The 14391-nt window shown below is 47.0% G+C and overlaps 1 protein-coding gene across 1 annotated transcript in view; it reads left to right on the plus strand.

Annotated features, from left to right (window-relative positions):
- ncf1 (neutrophil cytosolic factor 1) overlaps positions 1 to 14391 on the plus strand; it is a 58905-nt gene that overhangs the window by 14903 nt on the left and 29611 nt on the right. Inside the window, exons 4-7 of the mRNA XM_030101008.1 lie at positions 1616 to 1781; positions 3864 to 3922; positions 4350 to 4472; positions 13095 to 13202. Of these exons, the coding sequence (XP_029956868.1) occupies positions 1616 to 1781; positions 3864 to 3922; positions 4350 to 4472; positions 13095 to 13202 (456 nt within the window). The remainder of the gene's footprint in view (positions 1 to 1615; positions 1782 to 3863; positions 3923 to 4349; positions 4473 to 13094; positions 13203 to 14391) is intronic.

A 14391-nucleotide genomic window follows, 5' to 3' on the forward strand; every position in this document is an offset into this window, starting at 1 on the left:
GCTCGCAGAGCGCAGCAGAAAAGGCTTCCTGTATGAACAGCCAAGCGCCTGGCGCTGCGGCGCGCGGCGCCTCGGCGTCCTGTGTGAACCAGGCGTCAGTATGCGTCCCCGTCGCATCGACGCCGTTCCTACGCCGTGTACGCAGCTAGGGCCGGAAGAGTTTGTGAGCGCTCCCGTGGCTGCAGTTCCCCACAGCGCCTATTGTGGCAGCACAGAGGTACATTTTGTAAAGTTGCCTTAAGCCCCTTTAAGAAGGATTTTAAATTCTATTCTAGATTTACAGTGATGTGTTCTCTCCTTTGGTTCCTTTCAGAACTCTACTGCAGCATTTTAAATTAACTGAAGACTCTGCAGCAGCCAATGGTTCTCTCCACTTGAATTTGAAGGTCCTGATCCAGAGGGGAATGTACAATGTCACAACAGCAAAGTGACAGTAAATTAGAAACACTGAGAACACAACTATATATTACAGGTGCTAGCAGCATTGGTAGGGATCTTGCTACTCTCCGACCTGCGACTGAGACGGTGGTCTTTATTTTTCAGATATCCGAGTAGTTCAGCTATAAATGAGGAGAGACGAGCAAACTCCTCTGACTGGTGGAGGTGATTGACATCTGCTCTCAGCTGAATGATTGTCCACTTTCCATATATGGTCATTATTGGGGTGTGTGAAGCAGGGGTGTGTGAAGAAGGGGTGTGTGAAGCAGGGGTGTGTGAAGTATGGGTGTGTGAAGTGGGGTGTAACCATGCATGTTTGTATTGAGCCGGTTCGGTACAGGGCTGTGCATCGGTGAGTTCAAGGGCCGGAATTTTTTTTTTTTTTTTGGCTCCGGGGCCGGACACGGTGTGTGTATACGTTGTATCATGTGCCGCTACACCTGCAGCTACACCTGCAGCTACACCTGCAGCCTCGTCCATGCTTCACATGTCCCTGTGTGTCCGCGTTGCGCATCGGTCCCTGTGACGTAGAAATGGTCTGGCTTCCTGTCCGCTGCGGTCCGTTGAGCGTCCGCACAGGTTGTGCCGGTGTACGAAGCGCCAGAGCGCCTCAGCAAACAACACATGGCGGACGCTAACTTTGAAAAGTGACTGAGTGAAGCATGCAGGCTGCAGCGCCGTCTGCAGAGACACCCAGAGGACTGGAGGATGGAGACAGCAGACTGTCAGGAGGGACGAGGAGGTCTGACACAGGAATGACAGTATCCAATCACTGGAGCGCCGCCACGTGATTGAGAAACAGAATAAAAAGGCTAAATAAACTCTGATAGTGAACGATAATGTACAGACGATCTATGAGCCTCACTTCTATAAATAATAAATAAAGCAGCAGAAACAGTCTAGAGCTGGGACAGCCCCCCCAATGATTTAAATGCCCACCCCTGATCCAGAATCGGGACATGGTTTTGCTTCAAAGTAACTTTGTTATTTAATAGTTCATAAACTACTTCCTGCTTCCATGCTTTCACCATGTGCTGTGGCAGCCATTAAAAACTGTTATGCTGTAATTTATATATCAAATTATACCCTGACATAAGTTTTAGGCCATATCGCCCTCCCCTGACTGTGTGGTAATTCAGGCTGTCTAATGCTGACTGTGCGGTGGGTGTGTCCTCAGCTCCCCGGTGGGTGGACAGTCAGAAGTCCAGGGAGAGCCGTCAGAACACTCTGGCTGAATACTGCCACCTGCTGGTCAACCTGCCACCTCACATCTCCCGCTGCAAATTGCTCTCCGCCTTCTTCAAGGTCCGGCCGGAGGACGAGAACCCGCCTGCCCCCAACACGTCAGTGTCCACACACACACACACACACACACACACACACACACACACACACACACACACACACACACACGTGGTCTTCATCGTTCATCGTCTCTGGTCCTCCATGTGTAAAGCATTGTGGGTCTCTGTGGCTTGGTTGTGTTTTCTGCGGTACGTCTGACCTCTGACCTCCAGTCGGTAACTTTGTGATCTCGATCTTGACGAAGGACAGAAACTCCACGCGTTCTGCCTGCAGACGTTCTCCTTCCCATATTCTCTCTCCAGTTTGTTCTCCATCCAAATGTTCTCCTTTTTACATTCTACCTCCAAATGGTTTCCATCCTGCCGTTCTCCGCTGTAATGTTCTCACGCTGAAGGTTCTCCCCCTTCACCTGCTCCCTCCACCTGTTCCCTCCATCCACATGTTCTCCGTCATACAATTCTCCCTCAAATCAGTATCCCTCCACTCGTTGTCCCTCCACACGTTGTCCCTCCTATCATTCTATCTCCTTTATTTTTTTTTCTTGAGCTAACCGGTCGTGTTCTGCTCCAGGCTCCTCTTGCTAACGTGCTTTCTTAGCTCGTTTTATCTATTTTGAGTACTGATGCATGATGCTGCTGGACTGACGGGGGGGACAGAAAGACAGGGACAGAAAAGTGGAAGACAGGTGAAGAAACAAACTTGTGAATAAACAAGCAAACAACACCAACAAAAAAAAAGAGTGAAGAGAAGGAAAACTGCAGAGACATGACCGTCTTTTAATTCCTGTCTTTTGCTGGAGAACGTAGTGGGTAGTGAACTGCTGAGGATCCAGGTGTGAAATTACACCGGAGCATCAGGAGAGTCCGACTCCAGATCACCGTTAGTCTGACCCACCACTGGAGAGCAAGGCAGCCGAGTCCACGTCCAGAATGTGAAGAGTGATTGTGATGCGGATCCTTGTCTGTTGTTGAAATGATGGCACAGCCGAGGGTGCTGATGATGTTGAGATTGTTTATTTCACCCAACGTAATCCCAAAGTGCAGAACAAAACAAGGAGCTCAAAAACTATTTACAATATTTACAAAAAGAATAGGAAGGAAAAAGAAAATTCTTACAAAGATCACTGGCTTTCTGTCACCTCCACTGTAACAATGCAAAACCAACGCTTGCAGGCTCCCACTCTCTCTCAGTCAGAGGGAAGTCTGACTCTCACTCACTCACAGGTGGAGATGGGCCTCCTTTTAACACCACAGGCCCCTCCCCTCAGGTAATTAACAAGGGAATCACAGTTTTCTCCCACAAAACATAATAAATTCCCATAATAAATTCATGGTAATTTGTTCAGAAATACACAGAAACAAACAGTCGAACCACTGCATCTCAAAATAGGTCCGAAACAAAAATAAATTATTTTCATGCCGAACTTTGCACCTTTCAGTGACGTCATCATGACGTCACTTCCGGGTTTCCCCATCTGACGGCTATAAACAGGAAGTGAACTCGGCGCTCGGTTTGGCTGTGGGAGGACGTGAATGGGACATGAATACTGGTGAAAAAGTTTGCAGGGTGATAGATTATGGCAGGAGGATGATTTGGCAGCGGTCGAGTGTGCACCCACGACTACTGTGGTGAATAACAATGTCCAACTATGCGGGGAACGGAGCCGACAAACGGAGAAAAGACACAGGTGAGTGTAATGTGTGTTTTAATGAGCTCCAGCGCTGCGCCGCGGCCACCGTCAGAGTGACTCCATCACAGTGATCATGACCTCTGACCCCTGAGAGGCCCTCAGAGCCCAGACAACCGGTGGCCACCCCAGAGCCCAGATCCGAGCCCCCCCAGGCAGATGTCCATGCGCCGGTCCAGAATGGACCCCCCTCATTGAGTCAGGGGCCATGACCCATGACCATACCCAGGAGAACCGGCCCACACGGGCGGCTACCCCAGGCCAGCGCCCCCCCAGAGCTCCAGCCACGTAGCCTGAGATCCAGGGCATCACAACCTCCCAAAACACTCCCATCCCCCTCCCTAACCCCCTCCTGCTCTCCCTGTCCTCCCCCACCCAGCCTCCCCAACCTAACCAGGAACCATGACTGTAGACTGTTTGTTGTTCTCGTCAGGCTGAAGAGAAACGAGACCTTTGTGGAGTCCAGAGAGCTGGCCCGAGGCGTGGCGTCAGGTCAGTCACTCCCTCTGACCCAAAGCTCAGGGAAATGTTTGATTTCAGATCATTCTTTCTTCATCTTGACATGTTCCTGTTTAAAATTGAGTTCACAATGTCAGTTAAGAATTTAAATTGTCATAAGAATCTGACTTATGTCCTTAGTTTCAGTTGAAGTACAACTTCTGATTTCAGGTTGATTTGACCTGCACGTAAAAACAACTTTTCACTGAATTATTTCATCCACCTGAGCCCAGCAGCCACCAGCTGCTCGCATGCTCCATCTACAATGAACCCGACTTCATTAGGGCCAGTGATGGTGCTAATACTAGGACAGCTGCTTCCCATCGGCTCCATAGATGGAATTAAGTTAATATTGATGGATAATTTCCTTGACTCTAGTCACAGTGTCCTCTGACAGACATCTCCTATGTTTTCCTTTCAGAGATTTCGGGTCCGATCATCCTTGACACGTACAGAGTGATTGCAGACTTCCAGAAGACGTCCAAACATGAGATCAACCTGCGGATGGACGATCTGGTGGAGATTGTGGAGAAAAACCCAAATGGTGAGCAGCAGTGAAATCTGAAGGAGAAACTGAGGGAACAGCGGAGTTTCAGTCCTTTTGAGTTTATTTTCATGAAGCTCACAGTCAAAGGTAGACAGTAGCTTTCATGCTGAAAACAAGACTAGCAGTGGCATCAGGAGGGTCTTCAATCCGATCTAAGCTGCACATGCTGTGACCACAGTGAGTTGATCACATTCGCTCAAATGTCTGGTATGGGTTTTGGGGATAGATTGATCTTGCTGGCAAGGAAGTTATGATTGAAGTTGGACAATTCTACTCCACCTCTGTCTTTACCCACTGAGCAAAAAGACGTTGAATCAACGTCTTTTTAAGGTCATTGTTGGACGTCCCAGCGAAGTACCCACAAGGTACAGAATGTAACGCCAGATGAGGTACAGGGTACAGATACAGGAAACTACGATCACAATCCAATTCTTTTTAAACAGATTTTATTGCAAAAACTTCACAGTACTCAAAATACCGGACCAGTGACGAATCTGCAGCTAACTCTTCCTCCATCCGCTGTCCCAGCATGCTATGGTGCTGACTGCCCTCAAAAGGGACTGAGACCGGCCGGTCCAAGGTGGCTCCAGACTACCGTCGGTCCACAAACCAGGAATCAGGGTTCCCCGACACCCGCTGGACCAGTGATCCAGGGAAAAACACTTAATTAGCCCGACAGCAGCGTCTCCAGCTCCGTGGCTTCTGCAGTAAAGTGCAGCATCTGACACACCTCCACTTCCGGGTTCACTCAGTCAAGCTAATATACACTATGGCAGCCAATAAGTGAACACAGACACAGAACTTCCTGTCGCCCTTCAAAATAAAACAAAAATGAAATAAATCAAAACCCATTTCATACATAATGCATCATTCCTCGTCTCGTTCAGATGGTAAACATTTTTAATCAAGGAACATAAAGTTTCCCCGACTTTCGAATGTTCAGCCGCCTGTAGACGTGGACACTGGGTCCTAATGTAGACGTGGACACTGGGTCCTAATGTAGACGTGGACACTGGGTCCTAATGTAGACGTGGACACTGGGTCCTAATGTAGAAGTGGACACTGGGTTCTAATGTAGACGTGGACACTGGGTCCTAATTTAGACGTCCAGATCTTCAACGTCATCTAGACGTCGAAATTGGGTAATAATAAGACGTCCAAATACCTCACCTATTTTGGACGTCCAAAATAGGACTATAATTGGTCTTGGACGGACGGACGCAATATGGACATGATCTGGACGTCCATACGACGTCCAATGTTTAAGGGTTAGTCTAGTCCAGGGGTCAGCAAACTTAAGTGTTCAAAGAGCCATATTGGACCAAAAAAACAAAAATCAAATCTGTCTGGAGCCGCAAAAAATTAAAAGTCTTATATAAACCTTATATGAAGGTAACACAGCTGTAAGTGTATAATAGACATATTGGCCTACTATCAAAATGAGTAATGAGCTACAAATACATAATGAGCATCATGACTGAATGTTTATTTTCCCTGCAGCATCCTGGAGAGAACAAAACACCACATGACCCTGCTGTACCAGACTTGGTGCTTTAAGTTTAACTTCTGTTACAATATTAACGTATCGTGTTTTGACAGATTGATGAAATTATAAAAATACAGTAAAGAAATCAGATTGTTGATGTCACTTTTATTTTGAGGATTTGAAAAAACAAAAACAAAATGGAATGTGCCCATTATTAACAGGCCTCCTGTCAGACCTTCCCATGGAAGTAAAGTGCAGTCCTCTTCAAACTTCAATAATACAATCCTCTTCTCTTTTCCCAGTATCTGGGTAACAGGGCAATAAAACACCTGCAGTTAAAACAAAGTCTGCAACTGTACAAAAAGAACAGCAGCCTTTTGAAAAGGTAAATAGGTCATATAAAATGAAAATAATCAGTTTAATTTTGATTTCAGTGCATTTCTGTGCATTCTGCAAATGCAAAGTTAGGCAGCCTGAAGTCAGTGCAAATGAATGAAATGCAGAACAATCCTTTTCTATTTTCCCACTGATGGCAGCAACAGACACAAATGAAAAGGCCACAATTGCAAACGAGTAATAAAACAGCCTGCAATTAAAAGGCAGCTTGCTTAAAAAGTAAACCACAGTAGAATAGCTTTCTGAAAATGTAACGCATAAAGTTAAGATAAAGCAGTTTAAGTTCGATTTCTGTGCATTATCCTCTTCTCTTTAGTTTTCTGAAAATAAGTAACTCGGTGAAGGTGCAGCGCAGCAGCATCCTCCTCTCTTCCTCCTCCTCTCTCAGCAACAGACAGCTCAACACCAGCAGCAATCCTCAGACCTGAGCAACAAAACACAACAACGTCCCTGCATGTCATTCAGAATACTGACAACAATCAGAAATCTCTTTATAAAAACGGACACTTTGATGATAAATATGTGCCTTTGACAGGATTGTGTTCTCACCCGTTTAATGTGACTTCTGTTTTCGGACATCACTGGACAGCTCCTCAACATCGGGCATGAAAGATGAAACTTCAGTCTTCAGTCAGGACTGCAGCTCTCCTCTGAGGCAGGATGGTGTTTGCGCCTGACCTTTCTTTCACCGTCTTTGCGTAGAGAGGCGGTTTTCCCCCGTTATTATCTCTCGGGTTGCAACAAAACTTGCAGCAGTAGTGGAGTTTGGAGATGAAATCCACTTCTTAAATCGGTCTTTGTGCTGCTATAATTTCTTCAGAAGCACCTTTTCTCTCTCTGTGAACTGGAGAAATGTAGCACGCCTTCCCTGAAAATGTCTTTCCAAATTACTAATTTGTTATTTGATAACTTCTCGTTGCAAAGCAAACATACAGGCAATCTCTGCATTGGCAATGAAAGCAAATGATTCAGTCCATTCTTCCTCGAATATCTATCTTTCTCTTTTTACTTTTGGGTCCATGGCCATGACAGACCGCCGGTTTGTTTACAGCAGCCGCCTGCCCGGCGCCGTGCCGTCGCAGGCTGTGACATAAATCTTCATTGACAGAAATGTTGTAATTTAATATTTATTATGCACGCCTTCATAGCATTGTAAAACGCTAAGAATTTTTGTCATGTTTGTCCTCCTACAGAAACCATATTAAAACAAAAAATATATCCCCCCATATTTTTCCATTTTCATACATTTTTGAAGAGGCTCCAGGGAGCCACTGGGGGGCGCTAAAGAGCTGCATGCGGCTCTGGAGCCGCGGGTTGCCGACCCCCGGTCTAGTCCACCTCAATCTTCAGTATGTTGTAAAGTCCTTAAAGCCATACTTCAACATTTTGGCAAATGGGCCCATTGAGCTCAACTCCTCAGTCCTCAGAGCAGCAGACTGACTGTTTCTGTGATTCGAGCTGTTGTTCATCCAGAGGAGAGTCAGGAAGGTTTTCAGGACGGACACAATGGAAGTGGACCGTATTTTTGTTCCCCCTCGTCAAACTCATCAAATACACAATCCAACAACCCCAAAACACTTTGGTGGACACGTTATAATCCACACATTCACTACTCTGTGGAATATTAATGCAAAATTACCAGATTGAGTTGTTTTCGTGAGGATTGCTAAGACGGAACTACTTACTAAACATGGCGTCTGGGCGTAGTGATTTCAGAAGAAAAAGTAGTTCCCAGTATTTGCTTCAGTGTTGTAACGCTACAGTATTATTTGTTGGTGGCTAAATATCATATTCATTGTAAGTGGAGAAATAGCAAACCCCCTCATTGGATTGGCTCTTTAGCTCTAAAAATACACTCTTGCAGAATGGCTACTGACATTTGTGACCATATATCTTGTTTTTTGCATTTTTGATTCATGCCTTCAGCCTTCCTCCTTAATTATTTTAGTTTCCTGATTTGAAAGACAGTGATGTTATATTTGCACCTTATGGAAACCCCAGTTTTTTTTATTCGTATTGTTTTATTTTCTTTCTACTGAGAAGTTGTTTTGGTTATGTTCTATTGTGTCCAAATACAAAAGGCAGATTGTGCAGCTGCAGCCTCTCGCCGGGAACGCACTGGACGCGGAAGCGTAGCGGAGGCTTGGCTGTTCGCACTGGAGGCGTGTCTGCTGCCTGCGCTCTCCGCGCTGCTCACACATCGGCTGCACTCGGCTCGCTCCGTCAGCTCTCGGTTTTCACGTTTGTTCCCTGTTCCCTCCGTCTCGCTCTGCCAGTATGGATGTGTGTGTTTTGGTGACCTGTGGAGAGACTTTTTGTCCTCCTGTCCTCTTTTTTTCTGCATCACGTGAATGTCTGTCACTGTCTGTCACTGTGTGTGTGTGTGTGTGTGTGTGTGTGTGTGTGTGTGTGTGTGTGTGTGTTTGGGTGCGTACATGCGTATGTCTGTTTGTGTGTCCATCTGTCTTGTGATTAGACCCAAGTGACAAATTATAGACGGACGAGCAACACCGTCCGTAACTAATCATCATTTAATTTGTTATATTTTGAAAATTGACCGGATTCTCTTGCCTTTTCTGTTTCCGACTTCCTGTCTGGTCCGATCTGCTTGATCCAGCTTGACATATGGCGCTCCCGGCGCTCGCGGCTCGCGTGAAAAATAGAACGAAGCGGAGCGGGCGCTGCGGAGCGCGAGCCGCGGCGCGCGGCGCTCCACTGCGCGTTCGGTGCGGCCGGTTAGATAGGTTAACATGGGAGGCGATCAGAAGCGCCGTGCGCGGCGCTACCGTGCGCGGCGCTACCGTGCGCGGCGCTACCGTGCGCGGCGCTACCGTGCGCGGCGCTACCGTGCGCGGCGCTACCGTGCGCGGCGCTACCGTGCGCGGCGCTACCCCTTCCGCGTCCAGTGCGTTCGGGCCGTCTGTGTGTTGCTGCGATCAGTCTGTCCTCCAGTCTGCCCACCGGGGGGCGCCTCCCGGCAGAAACCAGCAGGCTGGACCAGCAGGCAGGTTGTTTGTTTCCGTCACACAGACAGTTGATGAGATGTTCTCCTCTTTTATTTTGGAACGATACGACCAGGATGTTTGCAGAACGCTCCGGTTCGGCTGTGTGGGCTCTCACATCTTTAGAGGTGCCTGAAGTGTGGACAGGACCAAAACAGGAAAAGTGGTTCATACCTGACTGCCACAATAGAAGAAGTGATATCTGCAGGGTTTTTTGGGGAGGGGACAGTGGCCAGGGGATTCCCATTTAAAAGGAATTAGTTCATCATTCATTGTTGGAGACACAAACACACAGACAATACATGTTCCCGGGCATGAATCGATAGATTGGGTGTGTCTGGTGGGGATGGCAAACCATAGCCTCGTAAAGCAGCCCCACCCACTCCAAATCCACACTTGGATTTTGGAGCTGTGGAGGGTCTGGGGACAAGGCACTGGAAAGAGAATGCGACTCGGTCGTGAAACGGCCGAGCCAATCAGCGTTGCAGCTTTTTGTTTTCAAATTTTCAAGGCAAATTCCGGCGGCTAAACCGGAAGTGCCGCCATCACTGCGAATAGCAGAAATTACATAGATAAACTTTGACCATCTTCTAAAAGCTGCAATAAGTGAAGTTAGAGCCGAAACACCAAGAATTACAACAATCAAGCAGAGTAAGGGTCTGGCCTGGAGAGTGTCTTTGCGTGTTGAGAAGCTGGCGCTAAAGAGCTAAAGCTAACCCTGAGAGAGGCTAACGCATTTTGGTGACATTTGTTTTGAAGCGCTGATTGGCTGAAGTGCCTGTCAGTCAGAGGAGTAACCGACGCCCCCAGCTACAAAATCCAGATGTGGATGTGGAGTAGGCGGGGCTGGTTTACCAGGCTAGGCAAACCGGTGCGGGGCTCTGGAGCCACTCGGGTCCGGTGAAAGTCCAGCCTTCGGTCTGTTTTGGAGCCAGATATCTGTGCTTGTAGCGCCTGCTGCAGGACGGAATGTTCCACTGTGCATGTGTTTGGATCCATGCTGCAGCCGGGGTGAAGTGGGCCGGCCTCTGGCTGAAGCCCTGCTGGGCGCTTTCTCCACACTTCGCCTTGAGTCACATCCTGTCAGCGTCTGGACGGCTCTGTGGTAGTTCTCCTCAACCAAGTCCTTACTGTGTGTGTGTGTGTGTGTGTGTGTGTGTGTGTGTGTGTGTGTGTGTGAGAGAGAGAGAGAGAGAGAGAGAGAGAGAGAGCTGGGAGGGTTATTTTTTACAATGGATTCCTCCAGTGGTGTCACTAGGCCTATTTTACCTGATTTAAAATAATCTCAAGCCCCACTAAATAATTTGGTGTTTTTTTTTTTTTTTGTTCTTTTTTTTTTTTTACAAAAACGTGCAGACAAATTCAATATAACGTGCCCACAATTTGAGTTCAAATAAATAATCATATAACTTGTCATTATTAACGCAAATATGATCATAAATCTGTCAGTTTCCCTTTACTTCATAGTGTGAGGCGGAGCCCCGTCAGAGCGCTGTTATCAGTCCATTCCACTGGTTCATATAGAGTTCGCCCCCATCACTGGAACTCCAGTCCAGGTTTTCTCTGCCACCTGGCTTGCTGCACAGCGCTCAGAGCCTCAGATCAGGAGAAGATTCAGGAAAAATGGATATACGAAGGTTTTTCAAGAAAGTAAGTATTTATCCCAGCTGGTAGTAACAGTTGGCTCCAGCCCCTGTCTAGCAGCAGAAAGCCCCGTGCATTTAATAAAAAATAAAAACCTGGCTGGCTCCCGATGAGACAGAGACGTTTCAGCTAGCTAAGTAGCAGCTAAAAACACGCTGAGCTAACTTGTTAGTCTTTTATGCAGTGGATAATAATAATAATAATAATAATAATAATAATAATAATAATACACTAACCGTAATCACTCCACCACCCCTATTGACCTGTAGGAGTCAGGAGGACAGAGCAGCTTAGAGACTGAGAGGGGAGAGAGCTCTTCTGGAAAGGTGAGTCTAAAGCAGGACTGACCTGCAGGCAGCTGATGATCAGCAGCAGGTCTGAAAACAGCCTCGGTTCACCCAAGATCCATCTGAAACTGAGTTGGGGGGGGGATTGTTGTTGAATTATTTTCCCTTGAGTGGATTTAAAAGTAACAGTATTAAAATGAAGAAACAAACAAATAAAAAATAATCTGAAAGTGTGGATATTGTTCTCTAAATAAATCTTCCTGAAATAATACTTTGTTCAGACATGTACCAGATGTGATTTGGAGTAGATTCAAAGTTGCCACAAAATGATCTCATGTTAAATGACTTTCAAAAGCAAAGTGAGTCATGTGACATGTTAAATACATCTCCCTCTCTCTGACAAGGGTAAGTCCTGCACATATTGAGTGGCTTATTCTTTTACATACATTTATTTTTATTTTGGTTATAGGGAAACTATGCAGCTCTTAAAAAAATAGCCCTTCACGGCACTCGGTGACCCTGACGCAGCTCTCAGGGTCAAAAAGGTTGATGACTCCTGGTTATATTGTCTGAAAAATCTAAAGGTTGCTTAAAACTTTTACATACTAATGTATCTCTGTTAAATCTGCCCAGAAAAGTGAAAAAGCAACTTCTCAGTTTTTGTTTGCTGTTTGCTCTACTTTCATAACAGCAGCAGCCGCAGCACTGAAACCAGACAGGTCAACAAAGTCATAATGGGGCAAAGAAAAGTCAGCAGAAATTCAGCACAAAGACCTGTCCCGGTAAAAATTTGCACTGTCCATTGTCCCGAACTGCAAACTATAAGTGCTACATTTGGGATCAGTATGGAAACGTGTGCTATTGTAAATATTTGCCCTTTTTTGTTATCAAAAGTAATTGTATTTCTTTAATTGCAGAGAGTAAGCCCTCTAATGAGGGGACATGCTACAATCCAACCTATAGTGTCCCCCGGAGACAGACGTTCCCCCTTGAGAGGGGCAGGCTATGAGGACTGAATGGAGGACATGCTGAAAACATTGCTGTAATAACTAATGAAGGCTTTTCTATTGATTATTGAGAAATCTGTGAATAATTCTGGACACGCCACTTTTTACTGAAATGTAAATGAAAACAGAACAATGTTTTTCCACAGTGGTGCTTTTTTTACATCACGTCTTAACGTTTGGAAGACGTCTTTATCATTTCTGGTCAAAACAACTTTTTGGTTGAATAAAAGTAACTGTGAGCCTAAATTATCCTGGAATATAAATAAATTGGGGCTTCAGTGTGTCTGCATCCACCGGACATCATGTGAACAACTCAGAGCGTTCATATGCCAGGCCTTTAGGTGGCGCTGTAGCTGTGCCACAGAATTACACTGGAGAAGAAGGCGTGCAGTTCAGTGTTCACTCTGCACTGCACTCTAAACAAATACGTAGCAAGATGTGGCCTTCCTGAGGACACTGGGGAGGTGTCCTGGGGAAATGGTCGTACTGCCTGCATGTCGGTCGTTTCACTTTTCACTCAGACTGGAATTTGCTGTAATAATCTATGGTTGTAAATCCCATGGCACTCTCACTTGCCTCAGGGCACACCGTTTGGGAACCACTGCTGTAAAGTACTTCCTTTTTTGGGGAAAGTAACAGCATTCAGAATGCATCAAATTTAACCTAACTGTAATGGAGAACAGTTACTCTTATTTTGTATTACAAAATTGTAATGCCATTATAAGTAATCTGTTACTTCCCAACCCTGTGTGTGTGTGTGTGTGTGTGTGTGTGTGTGTGTGTGTGTGTGTGTTCAGGGTGGTGGTTCTGCCAGTGTGAGTCCAAACGAGGCTGGGTTCCTGCTTCCTACCTGGAACCTCTGGATGGGCCTGAGGAGGCCGAAGATGCCGAACCAGACTATGAAGGTGAAAACTAAACTTGTTATGGTAGTTGTACCTTGGAAGTGGCTCCTCTGTCAGTGTTTCTACTTAGCAGGGTGTTTAGCATCCAGATGCTTCCGTGCAGCGGCCATCCAGCCAGGTACTTTCCCCCACAGGGCAGTGGGCTTCTCCAGGATCGCCCACTGGCCTCAGCTGGAAGCAACTCGAGTTCCATTCTGCTTGTCAGCTGATATCAGATGCTTTTCTAGAACCTACTCAGCTGTGTTTCCCAGCGAGTTGGGCAGAATATGTGATGCTGGCAGCTGATTGGCCAGGGAAGGACTCATTCGTTACAGTCAACCAGTCATTTCTAAAGTACAATCACAACAACAACTATCAGGATCAGCTGAATGCACAGAAGTCAACCTCATGGAGGAGGAGGGCCTGCAGACATTTCTTCTGGTGGTTCGTGAGATGATTCAGTGGAGCTTAGACAGAGCTGGACAGAGCAGGATGGACATGGACATCTAGTGGGGCTAGATGGGTGGACTGAACTGGATGGAGCTATACAGCACCATATTGACAAGACCGAGCTGGACAAAGCGAGGCGGGGCTGGACGGAGCAAGACCGAGCTGGATAAAGCGAGGCGGGGTTTGACAGAGCTGGATGTAGCAAGATGGAGTTGAGTGGAGCTGGATGGGACTATACAGAGCTAGACAGACCTAGATGGAGTTGGACGGGTCTAGATAGAGCTGGACAGAGCTTGAAGGCACTACATTGGACAATGGCGCGAGACGACACTCGATTGAGCGAGACATAGCTGGCTGGAGCTAGGCAGCATTAGATTGAGCTGGCCGTAGCTAGACGAAGGTGACCAGAGCTTTGACAGCATTTCACTGAGCTGGACAGAGCTGGACAGAAGTGGATGGAGCTGGATGGAGCTAGAGAGGGCTGGTGGGAGTGAGATGGCACTACCTTGGAACTGGAACTGGGCAGCCTTCCACTGAGCTGGCCGGAGCAAGACTGAGCTAGATGGAGCTGGACAGAGATCAGACAGAGCGGGACACCACCGGGTGGAGCTGGATGGGGCGGGACACCACCGGGTGGAGCTGGATGGGGCGGGACACCACTGGGTGGAGCTGGATGGGGCGGGACACCACCGGGTGGAGCTGGACAGAGCGGGACACCACTGGGTGGAGCTGTATGGGGCAGGACACCACCGGGTGGAGCTGG

The sequence above is a fragment of the Salarias fasciatus genome, chromosome 10 (assembly GCF_902148845.1).
Source record: "Salarias fasciatus chromosome 10, fSalaFa1.1, whole genome shotgun sequence".
NCBI lineage: Eukaryota > Metazoa > Chordata > Actinopteri > Blenniiformes > Blenniidae > Salarias > Salarias fasciatus.